The sequence below is a fragment of the Mesoplodon mirus genome (genome assembly GCF_964341445.2).
Source record: "Mesoplodon mirus genome assembly, chromosome: 20".
Classification (NCBI taxonomy): domain Eukaryota; kingdom Metazoa; phylum Chordata; class Mammalia; order Artiodactyla; family Ziphiidae; genus Mesoplodon; species Mesoplodon mirus.
The window spans coordinates 10,952,197-10,975,477 of record NC_138996.1 but is presented as its reverse complement, the minus strand read 5'-3'; the positions used below and the strand labels follow the sequence as shown (position 1 = coordinate 10,975,477).

Below are 23,281 nucleotides of genomic sequence, written 5' to 3'. Positions count from 1 at the left end.
GTGTCTATTGAGCTGATCATATGAATTTTCTGTTTTTATTCTATTATTAATATGATACATTTCATTCATTGGTTTTTGAGTGCTAACCCAGCCATCATGCAGTCCTGAGATTAGCCTCACTTGGGTTATTTAATATATATATATAAATTTATATGTATATATATAAATTAAAAATTTGCCAATTTTTTGTTCAGGGTTATGGCACTTATTTTAACAAGGGAAATGTCTGTAGTTTTATCTTTTCTTACAATCTTTTCTTCTGGTTTTGGTGTCAGGGTAATTCTGGACTCATAAAATGAGTTGGAACCTGCTTCCTTACCCCTACTTTCTGAAAGAATTTGTTTAATATTGGTATTATTCCTATTTATTTATTGTGGAAGAGCACTTAAGAAGAGATTTACCCCCGTAAATCTAAGCCCCTAGAAGTTTTATAGTTTGGATTTTAGTTTTAGGCTTATGACCCATTTGAGTTATTATTTGTGTGTGTGTGTGTGAGAAAGGTGTAGGGTCAGTATCTAGCATCATTATTTTCCTTGTGAATGTGCCCAAGTTGTTCCAACACCACTTACTGATAATTCTCCATTGAGTTGCATTTACTCCATTAACAAAGATTTTGTTATCTCTGTGTAGGTCTATTTCTGGGGTCTCCATTTTGTCCTAAACTCTTTGTCTATTCTTTTGTGCATACTACACTGCCACTATTATAGTTTTTATTAAGTTTTGAAGCTGGGTATTTTTGGTCCTTCAATTTTCCTCCTCCTCTTCCTCCTTCTTTTCCTCTTCTGCTTCTTCTTGTTCTTCTCCCTTCTCTTCCTCAGCATTAGGTTGTCTACTCTGAGTCTTTTGCCTTTCCATATAAACTTTAGAATCAGTTTGACTATGTCCACAAAATAATTGCTGGATTTTTTTTATTGTAATTGCACTGAATCTCTACATCAAGTTGTGAAGAACTGACATTTTAACAATATTTAGTCTTCCTATCCATGAACATGGACTATCTCTCCATTTATTTATATCTTCTTTGATTTTCTTCATCCAGTTTTGTAGTTTTTCTCATATCGATCCTGTAAAATTTTGTTAGGACTATTCCCAAGTACTTCATTGTTTTGTTGCTAATGCAAATGGTACTGTGTTTTTTATTTCAAATTTTTATTTTTCATTGTTGGTGTAAAGGAAAACAATTTCCAGCAACCTTGCTATAATTGTTTATTAGTCACAGGAGGCTTTTATTGTTATTGTTCTTTGGCTAATTATTTGGTATTTTCTTTACATAGGCAGTCATGTAATCTATGGACAAAAATAGTTTTTGTTTCTTTCCCACCTGTATATTTTCACTTCATTTTCTAGTCTTATTGCATTAGCTAGGACTTCCAGTAAGATGCTGAAGGGAGTGGTGAGAGGGGGCATCCTTGCCTTGTTTCTTTTTTTGTTTGTTTGTTTTGTTTTTGTTTTTGTTTTGTTTTGTTTTTGCCTGGGGGTGGGGTGAGAGGAAAGGAGGGGGCTAGCAAATTTAGCACTCCTCCCTCGCCCGCCATTTGTTGCCTGAGAATGCTTTTTTTTTTTTTTTTAGATGTTGGGGGTAGGAGTTTATTAACTAATTAATTTATTTTTGCTGTGTTGGGTCTTCGTTTCTGTGCGAGGGCTTTCTTTAGTTGTGGCGAGCGGGGGCCACTCTTCATCGCGGTGCGCGGGCCTCTCACTATCGCGGCCTCTCTTGTTGAGTAGCACAGGCTCCAGACGCACAGGCTCAGTAGTTGTGGCTCACGGGCCTAGTTGCACCGCGGCATGTGGGATCTTCCCAGACCAGGGCTCGAACCCGTGTCCCCTGCATTGGCAGGCAGATTCTCAACCACTGCGCCATCAGGGAAGCCCCGCCTTGTTTCTTTTTTAGGAGGAAAGCTTATAGTTTCTCACCATAACTGTGATATTAGCCACAGATTTTTTCCCAGATGTTACCAAATTAAAGAATTTCCCTCTATTCCTAGTTTGCTAACATTTTGTATAAGTGAGTTTGGATTTTGTCAAGTGCTTTTTCTACAGCAATTGTTATGGTCACTGATTTTTATTCTTCAGCCTGTCAATATGATGGACCATATTAATGGATGTTTGCATAATAAGCCAGCCTTGCATACTTGTGATAAATCCCATTTGGTTGTAGTATATAATTATTTTTACACATTGTTGGATTCAAATTCCTACCTTTTTGTTGAGGATTTTTGCATCTATGTTTATGAGATCTATTGATTGATTGATTGATCTGTAGATTTATTGATGAGATCTATAGATTTATTGATATGTAATTTTACTTTGTCTGGGCTTGATATTAGGCTAGTACTGACCTCATAGAATGAGTTAGGAAGCATCACATATCAGTGCTGAGAGAGTAATATGGCTGTGATTCCATGTCATAAAGGCAGTAGAAGCTCCATGTTTAATGCTTCTCCTGGATTCTGTCCTCAGTGCTTTTTCCTTGACTGATTTTAGTTTGTATCCTTTCCATATAATAAACCATAACTGTGAGTATTAAACTTTCAGTGAGTTCTGTGAGTTCTTCCAGTAAATTATAAAACCTGAGGGTGGTTTTGGGAATCCACTGAACTTGAGATTGGTGAAAGAAATGAGGACAGTCTTGGGAACTGTTCTCTCTAACTTTGCAGTGGGTCTAAACTCTACCCACCCTTTTTTCCCCCAGCTTTACTGAGGTATGATTAACAAATAAAAGCTGTATATATTTAAGGTGTACAGGTATACAATGTGATGTTTTCATATATGTACACAGTGTGAGATGATTCCTGCATCATCCAGTTAACATATACATCATCTCACACAGTTATCATTTTTTTGGCTTGGTGAAAATACTTCTTCTACTTCTTAGCAAATTTCAAGTATGCAATACAGTATTGTTAACTATAGTCATCAAGCTGTACATTAGATCCTGAGAAATAACTCATCTCATAAATGAAAGTTTGTACCCTTTTATCAGTGTCTCCCCTTTTCTCTCATCTTTCAGGCACTGGTAACTACCATTCTACACTCTGTTCTATTATTCAGTTTCTTTAAAAAGTTGTTTTGCCCAGTTTTCTAGTTGAATAAAAATTAGTAAGGTACCAGTTACTCTGTTGTGACCTGAAGTAAAAGTGGCACCTTAGTGTTGTAATTGTTTAGAGATGCAAAAATCAATAAATGTTGACAGCATGCATATTTTTACCCCGCAAATAAAAAAATAAGCCCTGTAGCAGAGCTCCTGACAAAGTTTATATTACTTCCATGATGTATTTTTACCTGTGCCTTCCACTCATTTATAGCAATGTGGACCTGATAGCTGTTGTAATCCTCAAACTTGTGTGCTGAAACCAAATACACAGTGTGATAGAGGATCATGCTGCAACAACTGTCAAGTAAGATTTTAGTTTATTACTATCTTCTAAGTATATAATGAATTATGTCTTGGATATTTTAGAATACATAGACACTTAGCTGTAAGTCAAAATAAATGACCTTTCATGTAAAGAAAAAAATACTAAATTCAGGGTGATGTTTCTGATTTTATGAATTATAGCTGGATGTTGAGGCCTCCTTATAATGGCATTATTCTCCCTAACGATGCTATTGTTTTTAAGCCTTGACTGAGAGCTATTACAGAATTTTTTGATACAGAAGATCACCATTAAAAGGGACTGTTTTCATTTATTTTATCCAATATATATATATATGTGTATATATATATATATATTTTTTGTGTGTGTGTGTGTGTGTGGTACATGGGCCTCTCACTGTTGTGGCCTCTCCTGTTGCGGAGCACAGGCTCTGGACGCATAGGCCCAGCGGCCATGGCTCACGGGCCTAGCCGCTCCGCGGCATGTGGGATCTTTCTGGACCGGGGCACGAACCCATGTCCCCTGCATCGGCTGGTGGACTCTCAACCACTGCGCCACCAGGGAAGCCCCCAATATTTATATTTTTGTGAATAAAAATTATGTTTTAGGTTGTGATGGGTATCTGTAAGTATGTAACTGAAAGATACAGCAATTTTCCATAAATGCATAAATAATGAAACTCACTAGATGTAACACTTTCCAAATGCTACATGTTAGCACAAAATTTAAACTGTGAATTTGTTATACAAAGATCATTTGACTTAAATGTCACATTTTAGCTTATATGGTGAAGATGTTGATTCCTGTCCCCTGTTTTACTTTTCAGCTCTTCCAACATATATGTGACAGATTCGTCACATGAGAAACCCTCTATTGAACAATCTGCCACTGTTCTGTGTTCTCACTATCCTTTGACTGATGCGGTTTTATGTTATTTTTCTCCTAGAATCTTATCGTGGTTAATTCTTACCTCCATAATCTTTTTAGTGTAAACTGGAAGTCATCAATTAAGAAGTATGAGGGCTTCCCTGGTGGCGCAATGGTTGAGGGTCCGCTTGCCGATGCGGGGGACACGGGTTTGTGCCCCGGTCCGGGAGGATCCCACATGCCGCGGAGCGGCTGGGCCCGTGAGCCATGGCCGCTGAACCTGCGTGTCCGGAGCCTGTGCTCTGCAACGGGAGAGGGCACAACAGTGAGAGGCCCACGTAATGCAAAAATAAATAAATAAATAAATAAATGAAGAAGTATGAGATAAATGCCCAGTTAAGATTCTTTATATAAAATTTCAGAATAGTATACATGAAAGTGTTAATTAACCATAGGATAATTCAGGAGAAAAATTACAATTGGGTTCCTTCTTTTCTAAGACTTCAGTAGTTGACCTGCCTCTTTTAATCGCTCTTTGGTTTCCCACTGTTCATTCTCAGTTATTTAGGTTTCACATTTTCATAGAATTACAGATATTCCATACTTAAAAACTATGGTTTGAATAAGTATATTTTATTTGGAAATTATATAATTTCATAATTTTTGCCCCAAAGGAATAATTATCCCAAGCTAAAAACTACTTTTCCTCCCTTCTACCAAAGCACAAACAAAACTTGGGCTCTCATTATATCATATTTGCATTATCCTTTTCCTTGTACATATGTCTTATCTCCTGTTTTGGTTGATAACATTCAATTTTTTTCAATATGATCATAATGCTTTATAACAAGAAGATAGTAAGAGACACTAATGAATAAGTACATCATTAAACTATAAATAGAATTAGAGCAATTTAAAAATAAATATTGATGAACACAACCTTATATATAATGCTTTAATTTTTATGTTTTAATTTCTATTAGTTTATGCAAGCAGGTGCTGTATGTAGGCCCGTTGTGCATCCTGAATGTGATGTTTCTGAGGTTTGTAATGGAAGCTCAGGAAGCTGTCCAACTGATATAACTATACACAATGGACACAAATGTAAAGGAGGAAAAGCTTTTTGTTTTGATGGAGGCTGCCAAGATCTTGATGCACGTTGTGAGAGCATATATGGAAAAGGTATTGTATTGTAACATCTATGTAGTTGGTGCTCAGTATTTTTATTAACATTACCAAGACAATGGGCAATTATATATATTTAAATTGTTTATTCTGTTTAACTCTCTATTTTTATTTTTTTTGAGCTTATTAAGGTATAAATGAGAAAAATATGTTTAAGGTGTACAATGTAATGTTTTGATGTACATATACATTGTGAAATAATTGCCACAGTCTTCTACTTAACATGTTCATTGCATATATATACCCAGAAATAGGCTTACTGGATCATAAGGTAGAGCATTTAAATTTTTAAGAAGGCTGTTTACTGTTTTCCATAATGGCTGTACCAATTTTCATTCCCACCAACAGTATATAAAAGTTTCCTTTTCTCCACATCCTTGTTAATACTTATTATCTTTTTCTTTTTGATAACAGCTATCCTAAAAGCTGTGAGTTGTGGTTTTGATTTTCATTTCCCTGATGATTAGTGATGTTGAGCTCCTTTTCACATATCTGATGGTGATTTGTATGTCTTTTATTTCAAGAAATGTCCATTTAGGTCCTGTGCTATTTTTAGATCTCATTATTTGTCTTTTTTATTGAGCTGTATGAGTAACATATATTTTGGAGGTTAATCCCTTATCAGATATATGGTTTACTAATATTTTCTCCCATTCTGTAGGTTTCATTTTTGCTTTGTTGATTGTTTCCTTTGCTGAGAAGTTTTTTAGTTTTATGCAGTCCCACTTATCTATTGTTCAGATTAGTGTCCAAGAGCTTTCTCCTTATGTTTTCTTCTAGTAGATTTATAGTTTCAGGTAAGTTTAAGTCTCCTCAACCACCCACTTTATTGAGATACAATTGGCATAAAACATTGTGTAAGTTTTAGTTGTACAACGTATTGATTTGGTACTTCTATATATTTCAGAATCATTACCTCCATAGTGTTAGCTAAACTTCCGTTATGTCACATAGTTACCATTTCTTTTTCATGGTGAGAACATTTAAGATCTACTCTCTTAGCAACTTCCAAGTATATAATATGGTATTATTAAGTATAAACATCATGCTGTGCATTAGGTTCCAAGAACTTATTCATCTTATAACTGGGAGTTTGTAACCTTTGATGAACATCTCCCCATTCTTCCCGCCTTGCAGCCTGTGCTAACTATTGCTCTACTCTGTGTTTTCTCTGAGTTCAATTAGATTCCACATATAAATGATATCATATTGTCTTTCCCCGTCTGACTTATTTCACTTAGCATAATGCCTACAAGCTTTATCCATGTTGTTGCAAATGGGAGGATTTCCTTCTTTCTCATGACTGAATAATATTCATATCTCATATTTTCTTTGCCCATTCATCCTATCAGGAAGGGGAAAGTTTCCCATCCCTCTTACCTTCTTTGGTTCTTTCGCCAAGTCAGATAATTAAAATGACATAAGATGGCTTAACTGGAGAAATAAAATTTTAATTCATACATATGAGAACTCCACATACATGAGAGGGTCAGAGATCCCACATACATAAGAGGTTCAGAGTCAGAAAGGTAAAATGAGTCGTATATGACATCCTGAGGTAAGGAATGGGATAGGGGCCTGGGGCTTTCAAGGACAGCAGGGTCGTTCACAGGACAATAAGAAGACCAGATGTTTGGTATTTAGATATTTGCCCTGTCATATAGATAGGGCCAGTTAGATAGAATTTTTTTTTTATAAAATACAATCAAATTTTTTAAAAAATATTTTTAAAAATTAATTAATTAATTTTTGGCTGCATTGGGTCTTCATTGCTGTGTGAGTGGGCCTTCTCTAGTTGTGGAGAAATGGGGCTACTCTTCGTTGTGGTGCATGGGCTTCTCATTGCAGTGGCTTCTTTTGTTGCAGAGCATGGGCTCTAGGTGCACGGGCTTCAGTAGTTGTGGCTCGTGTGCTCTAGAGCACAGGCTCAGTAATTGTGGCGCATGGGCTTAGTTGCTCCGCGGCATGTGGGATCTTCCCGGACCAGGGATCAAACCTGTGTCCCCTGCATTGGCAGGCGGATTCTTAACCACTGCGCCACCAGGGAAGCCCTGAGATAGAATTTATCTCTGATAATAACTCTTTTTCTGGGAAAAATCCCTAATTTATATTATTCTAGGTAGCTAAGGGAAGGGTAGTAGTTTCTCTTGAGCCTGCAGGGTCTCAATTGCCTTTAGCTCAAAATAATCCACATGCCAAAGTGGTACATCATGGGGAGGCTTGTTCTGAACCCCTACAATCCAGCAGAGTTTTAGGTTGTTTCCGTATCTTGCCTATTGTGAATAATGCTGCAGTGAACATGGGTGTAGATATCTCTTTGAGATCCTGTTTTCATTTCCTTTGGATATGAAGTGGACTGAAAGTGGAATTGCAGGATTATAGGCTAGTTCTATTTTTAACTTTCTGAGTAATTTCCATACTATTATTCATAGTGGCTGCACCAATTTACATTCCCACCAACAGTCCACAAATGTTCTATTTCCCCCACATCCTCACCAACATTTGTTATCTCTTGACTTTTTGATGAAAGCCATTCTAACAGGTGTGAGGTAATATCACATTCTGGTTTTGACTTGCATTTCCCTAATGATTAGTGATGTTGAACACCTTGTCATGTACCTTTGGCCATTTGTATGTCCTCTTTGAAAATAGTCTATTCAGTTACTTTGCCCATTTTACAATACGATTTTTTCTGATATTGACTTCCACTTCTTTATATATTTTGGAGATGGTTTTAATCAGATATATAATTTAAGAATATTTTCTCCCATTCCATAGGTTACCTTTTCATATTTTTGATTGTTTCTTTTGCTGTGCAAAACCTTCTTAGCTTGGTGAAGACCCACTTTTTATTTTCTTGCCTTTATTGCTAGTACTCTCGGTGTCATGTCCAAAAAGTCGTTACCAGGACCAGTGTTAAGGGGATTTTCCCGTGTCTTCTTCTGGGTGTTTTATGGTTTCTGATTTACATCTAAGTCTTTATGAGTTCATTTTTTCTGAGTTGTGTATGGTAGGGGTCCGATTTCATTCTTTTGCATGTGGCTGTCCAGTTTCCCCAAAACTATTTATTGAAGAGATTCTCCTTTCCCTATTGAGTATTCTTGGCTCTCTTGTCAAATATTAGTTTGTCATATATGTGGGGGTTTGTTTCTGGGCTCTCAATCTTGTTCTGTTGTCTATGTGTCTCTTCTTATGCCAGTACCATACTGTTATAGCTTTGTTATAGCTTTGTTATATAGCTTTGTTATATAATTGTAATAAGGAAGGATGTACCTCTAGCTTTGTTCTTTCTCAAGATTGCTTTGGCTATTCTGGGTCTCTTGTGGTTCCATACAAATTTTCAAATTGTTTTTTTATATTTCTATGAAAAATACCTTTGGAATTTTTGTTAGGGATTGCCAACATGGCATTAGGTGATATGGACATTTTAATGATATTAATTCTTTTGATCCATGAACACAGAATATCTTTGCTTTTGTTTTTGTCTTCTCAGAGTTCTTTCATGAAAGTCTTGTAGTTTTCAGGCTATACATCTCTTACTTCATTAAATTTATTCCAAAATATCGTATTGATTTTGATGCTATTGGGAATGGTATTTAAAATTTTTTTCAGTTATTTGTTGTTAGTGTACAGAAATTCAACTGATTTCCATATGTTGATTTTCTATCCTGCAACTTCACTGAATTTGTTGATTAGTTCTGACAGCTTTTTGGTGGAACATTCAGGATTTTTTCTATATGACATTATATTGTCTGTAAACAAAGACAATTTTACTTCTTCTTTTCCAATTTGGATGCCTTTTATTTCTTTTTCTTCCCTAACTACTCTTGCTACAAATTCCAGTACTAGTTGAATAGGAGTGGTGAGAATGAGCACCCTTAGGTTGTTCCCAGTGTTAGAGGAAAAGCTTTTAACTTTTTACCATTGAGTATGATGTTGGCCGTGGGCTTATTATATATGGCCTTTATTGTGTTAATGTCTGTTTCTTCTAAACTTAATTTGTTGATCATTTCTGTCATGAAAGGATGTTGTATTTTGTCAAATGCCTTTTCTGCATCTATTGAGAGGATCATATGATTTTTTTATCTTTCATTCTATTAATGTGGTATATCACATTTATTGATGTGCATATATTGAGCTATCCTTGCATTCAGGGGTAAATGTGTTTTACCCCATGATGTTTGATCCTTTTTATGTTCTGTAGAATTTGGTTTGTCAATATTTTGTTGAGAATTTTTGTATCTGTGTTCATCAGGGATATCGCTCTGTAGTTTTCTTGCATGTTCTTATGTGGCTTTGGTATCTGGGTAAAGCTGGCCTTGTAGGATGGTATTGGAAGTGTTCCATTTTCTTCAGTTTTTGGAAGAGTTTGAGAAGGATTGACATTAATTCTTTAAATGTTTGGTATAGTTCACCAGGAAAATCATCTGACTTGGGCTTTTTTGTATTGAGAGGTTTTTGATTACTGATTCATTCTCCTTACTACTAATTAGTCTGTTCTGATTTTCTATTTCTTCAAGATTTAGTCTTGGTCAGTTGTATGTTTTGGGGATTTTATCCATTTTTTTCCAGGTTATCTAATTTGTTGGTGTATAATTGTTCGTAGTAGTCTATAACAATCCTTTGTGTTTTTTTAATGTATACATTTCCATATATTGGTAAGTTCACCAACTGTTATTAATTTCCAGTTTCATACCATTGTTTTTGGAAAAGATATTTTCTATGACTTCAATCTTCTTAAATTTACTAAGACTTGTTTTATGTTGTATCATAAGATTTACCCTGGAGAATGTCCCATGTGTGCTTGAGAAGAATGTGTGTTAAGCTGTGGTTGAGTGGAATATTCTGTATGTCTGTTATGTTTTTGTTTATGGTTACCATGAGACTTACAAAACATCTTATATATATAACAGTTTATTTTATGCTGTTAATAATTTAACTTTGATCACAAGCAAAACTGTACTCCTTTTCTCACCTCCTTTTATGTTTTTTATGTCACAATTTACATGTTTTTGCAGTCTGTATTCATTAAGAAATTATTGTAGGTATTGCTATTTTTAACACTTCTGTCCTTTAACCTTATACTAGAGTTATATATACTATAGTTAATATGCCACCATATCACAGTTTTAGAGTATTATGAAGTTGACCATATTGTTGGCCTTTAGCAGTGTGTTGTATAGTTTTGTTTTCATGTTACTGATTAGCTCCTTTCATTTCAGCCTGATGAACTCCTTTCAGCATTTCTTGTAAGGCAGGCTTAGGGGCGATCAATTCCCTTAGGTTTTATGTATTAGAGAAAGTCTTTATCTTACCATAATTTCGGAGGGACAACTTTGCTGGGTAAAGTGTTCTTGGTTGGCAGTTTCTTTCTTCCAGAACTTCGAATATATCATCCCGTTCTTTGCTGGCCTGCAAGGTCTCTGCTGAGAAATCTGCTAATAGCCTATGGGTGTTCTCTTTTATGAGACAAAATTTTTCTCCTGCTGCTTAAAAATTCTCTTTGTCTTTGATTTTTGATAGTTTTGTTATAGTGTGCCTTGGAGAAGCTCATTTTGGGATGAAATTTTGGGACACTCTATGAACTTCATGAACTTGAATATACAAATCTCTCCACAGATTTGAGATGTTCTCAGCCATTATTTCCTTTTCATAAATTGAGGTATAGTTAATTTACAATATTGTGTTAGTTTCAAGTGCACAGCAAAGTGATTCAGTGATACATATGTATTCTTTTTCAGATTCTTTTCCATTATAGGTTATTACAAGGTACTGAATATAGTTCCCTGTGCTATACAGTAGATTCTTGTCATTTACCTGTTTTACTTATAGTAGTGTATATTTGTTAATCCCCAATTCCTACTTCATCTCCCCCTGCTCACTATTCCCTTTGGTAGCCATAAGTTTGTTTTCTATGTCTTTGAGTCTATTTCTTTTTGTAAATAAGTTCATTTGTATCCTTTTTTTAGATTCCACATATAAGTGATATCATGTGATATTTGTCTTTGTCTGATTTACTTCACTTAATATGATAATCTCTAGGTCCACCCATGTTGCTGCCAATAGCACTATTTCATTTTTATATGGCTGAGGAATATTCCATTGTGTGTGTGTGTGTGTGTGTGTGTGTGTGTGTATGTCACATCTTCTTTATCTATTCATCTGTTGATGGACATTTAGGGGTTGCTTCCATGTCTTGGATATTATAAATACTGCTGCTATGAACATTAGGGTGCATACGAACATTAGGATGCATTTTGAATTATGGTTTTCTCCAGATATATGCCCAGGGGTGGGATTGCAGGATCATATGGTCACTCTATTTTTACTTTTGTATGGAGCCTCCATACTGTTCTCTGTAGTGGCTGCACCAATTTACATTCCTACCAAGAATGTAGGAGGGTTCTCTTTTCTCCACACCCTCTCCAGCATTTATTATTTGAAGACTTTTTAATGTTGGCCATTCTGACTGGTGTGAGGTGATACCCCATTGTACTTTTGATTTGCATTTCTCTAATATTTAGCGATGTTGAGCAGCCTTTCATGTGGCTGTTGGCCATCTATCTGTATGTCTTCTTTGGAGAAATGTCTATTTAGGACTTCTGCCCAGTTTTTAATTGGGTTGTTTTCTTTTTTCAATATTAAGGTGTATGAGCTGTTTGTGTATTTTGGAAAGTAAGCCCTTGTCTGTGGCATCATTTGCAAACATTTTCTCCCATTATGTTAGTTGTCTTTTCATTTTGTTTATGGTTTCCTTTGCTGTGCAAAAGCTTTTAAGTTTAATTAGGTCCCATTTGTTTATTTTTGTTTTTATTTCCATTACTGTAGGAGATGGATCTGAAAAGACATTGTTTTGATTTATGTCAAAGAGTGTTGCACATATGTTTTCCTCTAGGAGTTTTATAGTATCTGGTCTTACATTTAGGTATTTAATCCATTTTGAGTATATTTTTGTATATGGTGTTAGAGAATGTTCTAATTTTATTCTTTTACATGTAGCTGTCAAGTTTTTCAGTAAGCACCACTTATTGAAGAGACTGTGTTTTCTCTTGCCTCCTTTGTTGTAGATTAATTGACCATAGATGTATGAGTTTATTTCTGAGCTCTCTATCCTGTTCCAGTGATCTATATTTCTGTTTTTGTGCCAGTACCATACTATTTTGATTACTGTAGTTTTGTAGTATAGTCTGAAGCCAGGGAGCTGGATTCCTCCATCTGTGTTCTTCCTCAAGATTGTTGAGGCTGTTCTGGGTCTTTTCTGTTTCCATACAAATTAAAAAAATATTTTTTCTAGTTCTTTGAAAAATGTCATTGGTATTTTGATAGGGATTGCATTGAATCTGTAGATTGCCTTAGGTAGAATGGTCATTTTAACAGTATTGATTCTTCCAACCCAAGAACATGGTATATCATTCCATCTGTTTGTGTCATCTTCAATTTCTTTCATCAGCATCTTATAGTTTTCTGAGTAGAGGTCTTTTGCCTCCTTAGGTAGGTTTATTCCTAGGTTCTTTTTTTTTTTTCTTTTTGACGTGATGGGAAATGGGATTGATTCCTTAATTTCTCTTTCTGATAGTTTGTTGTTAGTATATATAAATGCAACAGATTTCTGTATATTAATTTTGTATCCAGCAACTTTACCAAATTCATTGATGAACTCTACGAGTTTGTTGGTAGTCTCTTTAGGATTTTCTATGTGTCATACCATGTCACCTGCAAACAGTGACAGTTTTACTTCTTTTCCAATTTGGATTCCTTTTATTTCTTTTTCTTGTCTGATTGCTGTGGCTAAGACTTCCAAAACTATGTTGAATATAAGTGGTGAGAGTGGGCATCCTTGTCTTATTTCTGATCTTAGATGGAATGCTTTCAGCTTTTCACTGTTGAGTATGATGTTAGCTATGTGTTTGTCATACGTGGCCTTTATTATGTTGAGGTGTGTTCCATCTGTGCCCACTTTCTGAAGAGTTTTTTTTTATCATAAATTGATGTTCAGTTTTACTAAAAGCTTTTTCTGCATCTATTGAGATGATCATATGGTTTTTATTTTTCAACTTGTTAATGTAGTGTATCACATTGATTGAATTGCAGATATTGAAAAATCCTTGCATCCCTGGGCTAAATCCCACTTGATCATGGTGTGTGATCCTTTTAATGCATTTTTGGACTCAGTTTGCTAGTATTTTGTTAAGGATTTTTACATCTATGTTTGTCTTGGCAGATGATCGATAATTAGTGCTTGATTATTAATCTGTCTTCATTTTTAGATGGTTCTTGTTCTTATATCTACTAGATATCTCATTACTAAATTCCATCAATAATCAGTGCCTATTTTTGCTCAGTGCTTCCAAGCTAACTTCTGAATTTTATGTCCATTTCTGTAATTCCAGCACATAGATTAATACCTGGCACAATATAGTTGATCAATAATTGAATAAATGAACAGTGAAAGGATCTTTTACCACTGTAGTTTGCTTTTGCAAGCAGCTCGTTTGTCTGTCTCCAAAGTGAGGATTTGAATGTTGTATTAGTTAGCAATCTTTTTTCCACATTAATAGATTGCCTGAAGAAAAGGGATTAAATATTAGGGATTTATTTTGCATGTGTATTAAAAAAAGACAAGAGATGCTTTTAGAATTTGATCACTGACTTCCATCATTGTCAAGTTTCTGGAATTGATGACTTCCCCATCATTCTCTTGACTTTCCCCTTTGTGTTAACCTGGTAGTTTCTTTGTTCAAAGATAGGGAAAGGGGGTTTATATAGTTCTACTTATCTCTTTTACAAGAAAGAACAATGTTTTCCAGAATTCCTTAGCATAATTTCCCTCAGGACCACTCGCCATGATTGAGCCACGTGCCCAGGATCTGGCTGCAAAGGAGGTTTAGAAAGGTAATATCTACCATTTTTCAGTCTTTATGATGGGAGCTGGTTTCTTATAGCAAGAAGTAGAGTGTGAGAATATTTTAGATCAAGACGTGAGTTACAAAAAATATTTATTGTAAAACAAACAAACAAAAATATAGTGCAAGCATGATGGTAAAGGGAATCTGATTCTCAAACTTTGTGTCAAGGAGTCATTATAGAATTGTGCAGAGTGTGGCAACCTGTAGAAAGTATATCATATTTAAGGAAGGCAGATGAATCTCAGTTCTCCCCAAATTATGAAACCTGAGCTTCCCATCATGAAAACAATGCTATGTGAAATACCAAGATGTGCAAAGCATCAAAGAGGAAGATCTAAGTAAGTTGTATGAGCAGGTGGCTAAAAGTCCTAATCCATCTGCTAATCCTTTCTCAATGCATTTCTATGGCTTTATGGGAAGTTTACTATAACTAGTTGCTGGAGGAAGAAAAAATTAAGGCCTGGTGCAGATGAGTCTGCTCAGTATTTGACATCATTTGGAAGTGGATTACCTCTGCATAATTATAACCTCTCTCAGAGGTGTTTTTGAAAAATGATGTAGGAAAATTCTCTTATTGTGTAGAATTCTAGCAGTGTATGTGGTTTTCTACTTTGTCCAAAAGAGAGAAATTCAGAGGCAGTATTGATATTTGACAGTGACTAATCATGTGCAATTAATTAGGACTTGAAAAAATAATATTAAAAAAATTGATGACAAGAAGTTCTGGAGAAGGTGTATGTGGTTGTGCCTGTCAGGTAGAGCATGGAATGTGAAGATATTTGTGTTGCATGTAAAGTTCAACACAGGGCATGCCACATAGAGGAGGCTATGTATAATCAGATAAATAACATTATCTGTCCTGTGAATGCTAGCATTTTTCCCCAGGTACCCTAATACTTTCATAGCAAATCCATGTACAAAGAGTTTATGGCTGCAGGGATGGAGACAATGTGTGGGTTCAAAAATAGAATTTCCCTCAGCAAGATGATCTGATTACTTTTGTTGCTTGGTTAACAACCATGGGCTAAGTCAACAGCAATGGGCCAAAATTCAGATTCTGATATAGCAGAATGCTATGACAGACTGGCCAGCCACTGTGCCAACTTGATGACATTAGATCTCTCCCAACGTATAAAGGGCAGCAATTTCCTCTCATTGGAATAGAGACATAATATGGATATGGATTTACCTTTCAGATATCATATTCCTACTAGCAGCATTAACCATGAACTTTTAAAAATTGGGATATAATTATATGAAGTGAACTTCATAGATCTGTATATCTGTATAAGTGTATATTTTGATGTAATCCTCACTTCAATTAAAGAGTAGAAGATTTTCATCAGCTCAGTAAGTTCCTTTCTATCTCTTTTCAGTCAGTTCCTTTAAGGCAATAACGGTTATCTTTCCTATTATCATATGTTAATTTTACCTGTTCTTGAACTTCATATAAATGAAGTATTTCATCATATGAGTATTCTACAGATAGTTTTTACATTCTCATATTTATGGACATTTGGATTGTTTGTAGTTTTTTTTTTCTATTATGAATAGAGGTGTTATGAGGCTTCATATATAAGTCTTTTTGTAAATATATGTTTTTGTTTCTCCTGAATAAAGATTTTGGAGTGGAACTGCTGTTTTAAGAGTAGCTGTATGCTTAATTTTATGAGAAACCTGCTCACTGTTTTTTAAAGTCATTATACTACTTCTTATCTCTACCAGCAACATGAGAACCTCAGTTGCTCCATGTTCTTGGTGACATTTGATGTTGTGAGTCTTTTTAATTTTAGTCATTGTATTGGTTGTAAAATGGTAGTTGATTCTGGCTTTAATTTGCATTTCTATCATGATTGATATCAAAGATGTTGAGCACATTATTTGGTGCTTATTGACTACATATATGATATATGGAATATATGTATTTTCCATTTGTAGTGTTCGTTCACATCTTTGCCCATTTTTAATTCGGTTTTTGCCTTTTTATTATTTATATGTGTAATTTATACATTCTATATTCAAATGCATTTTAAGATCTAAGTATTGTATTTTTTCCCAATATGCAGCTTCCCATGTACATTTTTAATGTGATTTTTGGTAAGAAAACTTTAATTTTGAAGAAGTTTAGTTCATAAAATTTTTTCTATAGTTTTTCTAAGAAGTATTTGCCTACTCGAAAGTCATCCACATATTTTCCTGTTTTTCTCTGAGGTTTTGATTTAATTTTTATTTATTTATTTAAACTGTTCAAAAATTTTTATTAGAGTGTAGTTGATTTACAGCGTTCTGTTAGTTTCACATGTACCGCAGAGTGACTCTGTTATACGTATATGTATATCTACTCTTTTTAAGATTCTTTTCCCATATGTGCTATTACAGAGTATGGAGTAGAGTTCCTTGTGCTATTCAGTAGGTCCTTATTAGTTATCTACTTTATATATAGTCGTGTGTATATGTCTATCTCAATCTTCCAGTTTATCCCTCCCCTGCCCCTTACCCGCTGGAAACCATAAGTTTATTTTCTACATCTGTAACTCTATTGCTGCTTTGTAGATAAATTCACTTGTAACCTCTTCTTAGATTCCATATATAAGTGATATCATATGACATTTGTCTTTCTGTGTCTGACCCACTTCACTCAGTATGACAATCTCTAGGTCCATCTTTGTTGCTAGAAATGACATTATTTTGTTCTCTTTTATGGCTGAGTAATATTCCATTGTATATATGTACCACATCTTCTTTATCCATTCCTCTGTTGATGGACATTTAGGTTGCTTCCATGTCCTTGCTATTGTGAATAGTTTGCTGCAGTGAACATTGGGGTGCATGTATCTTTTTGAATTATGGTTTTCTCCAGATATATGCCCAGAATTAGTATTGCTGGATCATATGGTAGCTCTATTTTCAGTTTTTTAAGGAACCTCCATACTGTTCTCCATAGTGGCTGTACCAGTTTTCATTCCCACCAACAGTATAGGAGGGTTCCCTTTTCTCCAAACCCTCTCCAGCACTTATTGTTTGTAGATTTTTTATGATGGCCATTTTGACCTGTGTGTGGTGATACCTCATTGTAGTTTTGATTTGTATATCTATAATAATTACTGATATTGAGCATCTTTTCATGTGCTTTTTAACCATCTGTATGTCTTCTTTGGAGAAATGTCTATTTAGATCTTCCACCCATTTTCTGATTGGGTTTTTTTTTTTCTGATATTGAGCTGCCTGAGCTGTTAGTATATTTTAGAGATTAGTCCCTTGTTGGTAGCTTCATTTGCAAATATTTTCTCCCATTCTGAGGGTTGTCTTTTACTTTTGTTTACTATTTCCTTTGCTGTGCAAAAGCTTTTAAGTTTAATTAGGTCCCATTTGTTTATTTTTGTTTTTATTTCCATTACTCTAGGAGGTGGATTGAAAAAGATCTTGCTGCGATTTATGTCAGAGAGTGTTCTCCTTATGTTTTTCTCAAAAATTTTATAGTATCCAGCCTTACATTTAGGTCTTTAATCCATTTTGAGTTTATTTTTGTGTATGGTGTTCGGGTGTGTTCTAATTTTATTCTTTTACATGTAGCTGTCCAGCTTTCCCAGCACCACTTATTGAAGAGACTGTCTTTTCTCCATTGTATATTCTTGCCTCATTTGTTGTAGATTAGGTGAGCATAAGTGTGTGGATTTATTTCTGGACTTTCTATCCTGTTCTATTGATCTATATATCTGTTCTTATACCAGTACCACACTGTTTTGATGACTGTAGCTTTGTAGTATAGTCTGAAGTCAGGGAGCCTGATTCCTCCAGCTTTGTTTTTCTTTCTCAAGATTGCTTTGGCCATTCAGGGTCTTTCCTGTTTCCATACAAATTGTAAAATGTTTTGTTCTAATTCTGTGAAAAATGCCATCGGCAATTTGATAGGGATTGCATTGAACCTGTAGCTTGCTTTGGGTAGTATAGTCATTTTCACAATATTGATTCTTCCAATCCAAGAACATGGTATATCTCTCCATCTGTTTGTGTCATCTTCTATTTCTTTCATCAGTATCTTATAGTTTTTGGAGTACAGGTCTCTTGCCTCCTTAGGTGGGTTTATACCTAGGCAATTTGTTCTTTTTGATGCAATAGTAAATGGGATTGTTTCCTTGATTTCTCTTTCTGATCTTTCATTGTTAGTGTATAGGTGTGCAACAGATTTCTTTATATTACTTTTGTATCCTGCAACTTTACCTAATTCATTGATGAGCTCTAGTAGTTTTCTGGTAACATCTTTAGGGTTTTCTATGTATACTATCATGTCACCTGCAAACAGTGACAGTTTTACTTCTTTTCCAAGTTGTGGTCCTTTTATTTCTTTTTTTTCTCTGATTGCTGTGGCTAGGACTTCCAAAACTATGTGGAATAAAAGTGGCAAGAGTGGACATCCTTGACTTGTTCCTGATCTTAGAGGAAATGCTTTCTGCTTTTCACCATGGAGAATGATGTTTGCTGTGGGCTTGTCATATATGGTCTTTATTATGTTGAGGTAGGTCCCCTCTCTCCCCATATTCTGGAGAGTTTTTTTTTTATCATAAATCAGTGTTGAATTTTGTCAAAAGTTCTTTCTGCATCTATTGAGATGATCATATGGTTTTTATTCTTCAATTTGTTGATGTGGGGTATCACACTGATTGATTTGCGGATATTGAAAAATCCTTTCATCCCTAGGGTAAATTCATCCCTAGGGTAAATTCCACTTGATCATGGTGTATGATCCTTTTAATGTGTTGTTGGATTCTGTTTGCTAGTATTTTGTTGAGGATTTTTGTGTCTATGTTCATCAGTGATATGGGTCTGTAATTTTCTTTTTTTGTGATATCTTTGTCTGGTTTTGGTATCAGGATGATAGTGGCCTCGTACAACGAGCTTGGCAGTGTTCCTTCCTATGCAATTTTTTGGAAGAGTTTCAGAATGGTAGGTGTTAACTCTTCTTTAAATGTTTGATAGAATTTGCCTGTGAAGTCATCTGGTCCTTGCCTTTTTTTTGTTGGAAGATTTTTTTTTTCCAACAAAAGGTTTCACATATTTATTACTGAGCTACACAGTGAGCAGTGGTGAGGAAAGATCAAGAAAAGAGGAGAGAGCCATTCCATTTTTCCCATCAAACACAGGCAGCTGTTCCAGACACTAGTGATGTTCTGATATGTTAAGACGCAATTGACCTTGATCACATAAGTATGTGACACTTCACGTGAGGTTCCTTATAGACCCAGCTTAGTTCTTCTCCGGTGTCTTCTCTTGGAGTTGTATCTGATTTTATTACCAGTTTTTATTTGAATCCATTGGGGAATGGGACGATTCTGCTTTTGTTTTTGGCCAGGAATCACTTGATCCTGAAAGTCTTGTGAGAAGACATGGCGAGGAGCAAATTCAACCACACATAGGATGGCAGACAAGAGAAAAGAGGACGAAGTGAGTGGAAGGACGTATTTAGAAGGCCTGTTGGAAGATTTTTAATCACAGTTTCAATTTCAGTACTTGTGGTTAGTCTGTTCATATTTTTTATTTCTTCCTGGTTCAGTCTTGGAAGGTTGTATCTTTCTAAGAATTTGTCCATTTCTTCTAGATTGTCCATTTTATTGGGGTATGGTTAGTTGCTTGTAGTAGTCTCTTATGATCCTTTGTATTCTGTGGTGTCCATTATGACTTCTCCTTTTTCATTTTTAATTTTATTGACTTGAGTCCTCTCCCCTTTTTCTTTATGAGTCTGGCTAAAGGCTTATCAATTTTCCTTATCTTTTCAAAGAACCAGCTTTCAGTTTCATTGGTCTTTGCTATTGGTTTTTTTTTTGTCTCTATTTCATTTATTTCTGCTCTGATCTTTATGATTTCTTTCCTTCTACTAACTTTGGGTTTTGTTTGTTCTTCTTTCTCTAGTTGCTTTAGGTGTAAGTTTAGGTTGTTTATTTTAGATTTTTCTTGTTTCTTTTTTTTTTTTTTTAAGAAGATGTTGGGGATAGGAGTTTTTATTAATTTATTTATTTATTTTTGCTGTATTGGGTATTCATTTCTGTGTGAGGGCTTTCTCTAGTTGTGGCAAGCAGGAGCCACTCTTCATCGCAGTGCGCGGGCCTCTCACTATCGCGGCCTCTCTTGTTGCGGAGCACAGGCTCCAGAAGTGCAGGCTCAGCAGTTGTGGCTCACGGGCCTAGTTGCTCCGCAGCATGTGGGATCTTCCCAGACCAGGGCTTGAACCCATGTCCCCTGCATTGGCAGGCAGATTCTCAACCACTGCGCCACCAGGCAAGCCCTTTCTTGTTTCTTAAGGTGAGATTGTATTGCTGTAAACTTCCTTCTTAGAAGTGCTTTTGCTGCATTCCATAGGTTTTGGATGGTCATGTTTTTGTTGTCTCTAGGTATTTTTAGATTTCCTCTTTGATTTCTTCAGTGGTCCATCGATTGCTTAGTAACATTGTTTAGCCTCCATGTGTTTGTGGTTTTTATAGTTTCTTTTCCTGTATTTAATCTCTAATCTCATAGCATTGTGGTCAGGAAGCATACTTGATATGATTTCAATATTCTTAAATTTACCAAGGCTTGATTTGTGACTCAAGATCTGATCTATTCTGGAGAATGTTCCGTGTGCACTTGAGAAGAAAGTGTATACTGCTGCTTTCAGATTGAATGTCCTGTAAATATCAGTTAACCTCTCTGATCTAATGTTTCATTTAAGGCTTGTGTTTTCTTATTAATATATTGTTTGGATGATCTGTCCTTTGGTGTAAGTGCAATGTTAAAGTCCCCCATAATTATTGTGTTACTGTCGAATTTCCCTTTTATGGCTTAACATTTGCCTTGTATATTGAGGTGCATGTAAGGTGCATCTGTATTTACAACTGTTACATCCTCTTCAGTTGATACCTTGATCATTATGTAGTGTCCTTCCTTGTCTCTTGTAACAGTCTTTATTTTAAAGTCTATTTTGTCTGATATGAGTACTACTACTCCAGCTTTCTTTTTATTTCCATTTGCCCCTCACTTTCAATCTGTGTGTGTCCCTAGGTCTGAAATGGCTCTCTGGTAGACAGCATATATATGGGTCTTGTTTTTGTATTTATTCAGCCAGTCTGTGTCTTTTGGTTGTAGCATTTAATTCATTTACATTTAAGGTAATTATCAATATGTATGTTTTTATTGCCATTTTCTTAATTGTTTTGTGTTTGTTTTTGTAGGTCTTTTTTCTTCCCTTCCTCTTTTGTTTTCTTCTCTTGTGTTCCCACTTAGAGAAGTTCCTTTAGCATTTGTTGTAAAGCTGGTTTGATGGTGCTGAATTCTCTTAGCTTTTGCTTGTCTGTAAAGCTTTTGATTTCTCCATCAAATCTAATGAGAGCCTTGCTACATAGAGTATTCTTGGTTGTAAGGTTTTTCCCTTTCATCACTTTAAAGATATCATACCACTCCCTTTTGGCCTGCAGGTTATCAGCTGAAAAATCAACTGATAACCTTATGGGGATTCCCTTGTGTGCTATCTGTTGCTTTTCCCTTTCTGCTTTTAATATTTTTTTCTTTGTATTTAATTTTTGTTAGTTTGATTAATATGTGTCTTGACATGTTTCTCCTTGGGTTTATCCTATGTGGGACTCTGCAATTCCTGGACTTGGGTGACTATTTCCTTTCCCATGTTAGGGATGTTTTCAACTGTAATCTCTTCAAATATTTTCTCAGTCCCTTTCTCTTTCTCCTCTTCTTCTGGGACCCCTATAATTTGAATGTTCTTGCAATTAATGTTGTCCCAGAGGTCTCTGAGACTCTCCTTATTTCTTTTTCTTTCTTTTTTTTTTTTAGAAGATGTTGGGGGTAGGAGTTTATTAATTAATTTATTTATTTTTGCTCTGTTGGGTCTTCATTTCTGTGCGAGGGCTTTCTCTAGTTGTGGCAAGCGGGGGCCACTCTTCATCACATGTGCAGGCCTCTCACTATCACTGCCTCTCTTGTTGTGGAGCACAGGCTCCAGACGCGCAGGCTCAGTAGTTGTGGCTCACGGGCCCAGTTGCTCTGCGGCATGTGGGATCCTCCCAGACTAGGGCTCGAACCCATGTCCCCTGCATTAGCAGGCAGACTCTCAACCACTGCGCCACCAGGGAAGCCCTGTCCTTATTTCTTTTCATTGTTTATCTTTATTCTGTTCTGCGGTAGTGATTTCCACCATTCTGTCTTCCAGCTCACTTATCTGTACTTCTCCCTCAGTAATTTTGTTATTGATTCCTTCTAGTGTATTTTTCATTTCAGTTATTGTATTGTTCACCACTGTTTGTTTGTTCTTTAGTTCTTCTAGGTCCTTGTTAAGCATTTCTTGTATCTTCTTGACCCGTGCCTCCATTCTTTTTCCGAGATTTTGGATCATCTTTACTATCATTATTCTGAATTCTTTTTCTGCTAGATTGCCTATTTCCTCTTCATTTAGGAGAGGCTTTTACCTTACTTCTTCATCTGCAACGTATTTCTCTGTCATCTCATTTTATCTAACTTACTGTGTTCAAAGTCTCCTTTTTACAGGCTGCAGGAACGTAGTTCCTCTTGCTTCTGGTATCTGCCCCCTGGTGGTGGAGGTTGGTCCAGGGGCTTGTGTAGGCTTCCTGATGGGAGGGGCTGGTACCTGTTCTCTGGTGGGTGGAGCTGGGTCTTGTCCCTCTGGTGGGCAGGTCCGTGTCCAGGGGTGTGTTTTGGGGTGTCCAGGAGGTTAGTACGACTTTAGACAGCCTGTCTGCTGATGGGGGGGCTGTATTCCTGTCTTGCTGGTTGATTGGCCCGAGTAGTTCTAGCACTGGAGCTTGCAGGCTGTTGGGTGGGGCTGGGTCTTGGTGCCAAGAAGGGGATCTCCAGGAGACCTCATGCCAATTAATATTCCTGGGCGGTCCTGCAGCCATAAGTCGGTGCTCCCGTCCTGGGGGCTTGTGTTTGATCCCTGTCTGGAGA

The 23,281-nt window shown here is 35.9% G+C and overlaps 1 protein-coding gene and 1 pseudogene across 5 annotated transcripts in view; one reads left to right on the top strand and one right to left on the bottom strand.

Annotated features, from left to right (window-relative positions):
• Positions 1-23,281, top strand: part of LOC309795811 (disintegrin and metalloproteinase domain-containing protein 32-like) — a 184,154-nt gene that overhangs the window by 105,570 nt on the left and 55,303 nt on the right. For all 4 annotated transcript variants that reach the window (XR_014292368.1, XR_014292369.1, XR_014292370.1 and 1 more), the window contains 2 exons: positions 3,306-3,398; positions 5,228-5,426. Coding sequence is in view for 1 of the 4 variants with exons in the window: in XM_082608583.1 (XP_082464709.1) it covers positions 3,306-3,398; positions 5,228-5,426 (292 nt within the window). In the remaining 3 variants the exon portion in view is untranslated. The remainder of the gene's footprint in view (positions 1-3,305; positions 3,399-5,227; positions 5,427-23,281) is intronic.
• Positions 19,567-19,721, bottom strand: LOC309795812 (large ribosomal subunit protein eL39-like; annotated as a pseudogene). The gene has a single exon. The product of its transcript is annotated as a large ribosomal subunit protein eL39-like (transcript).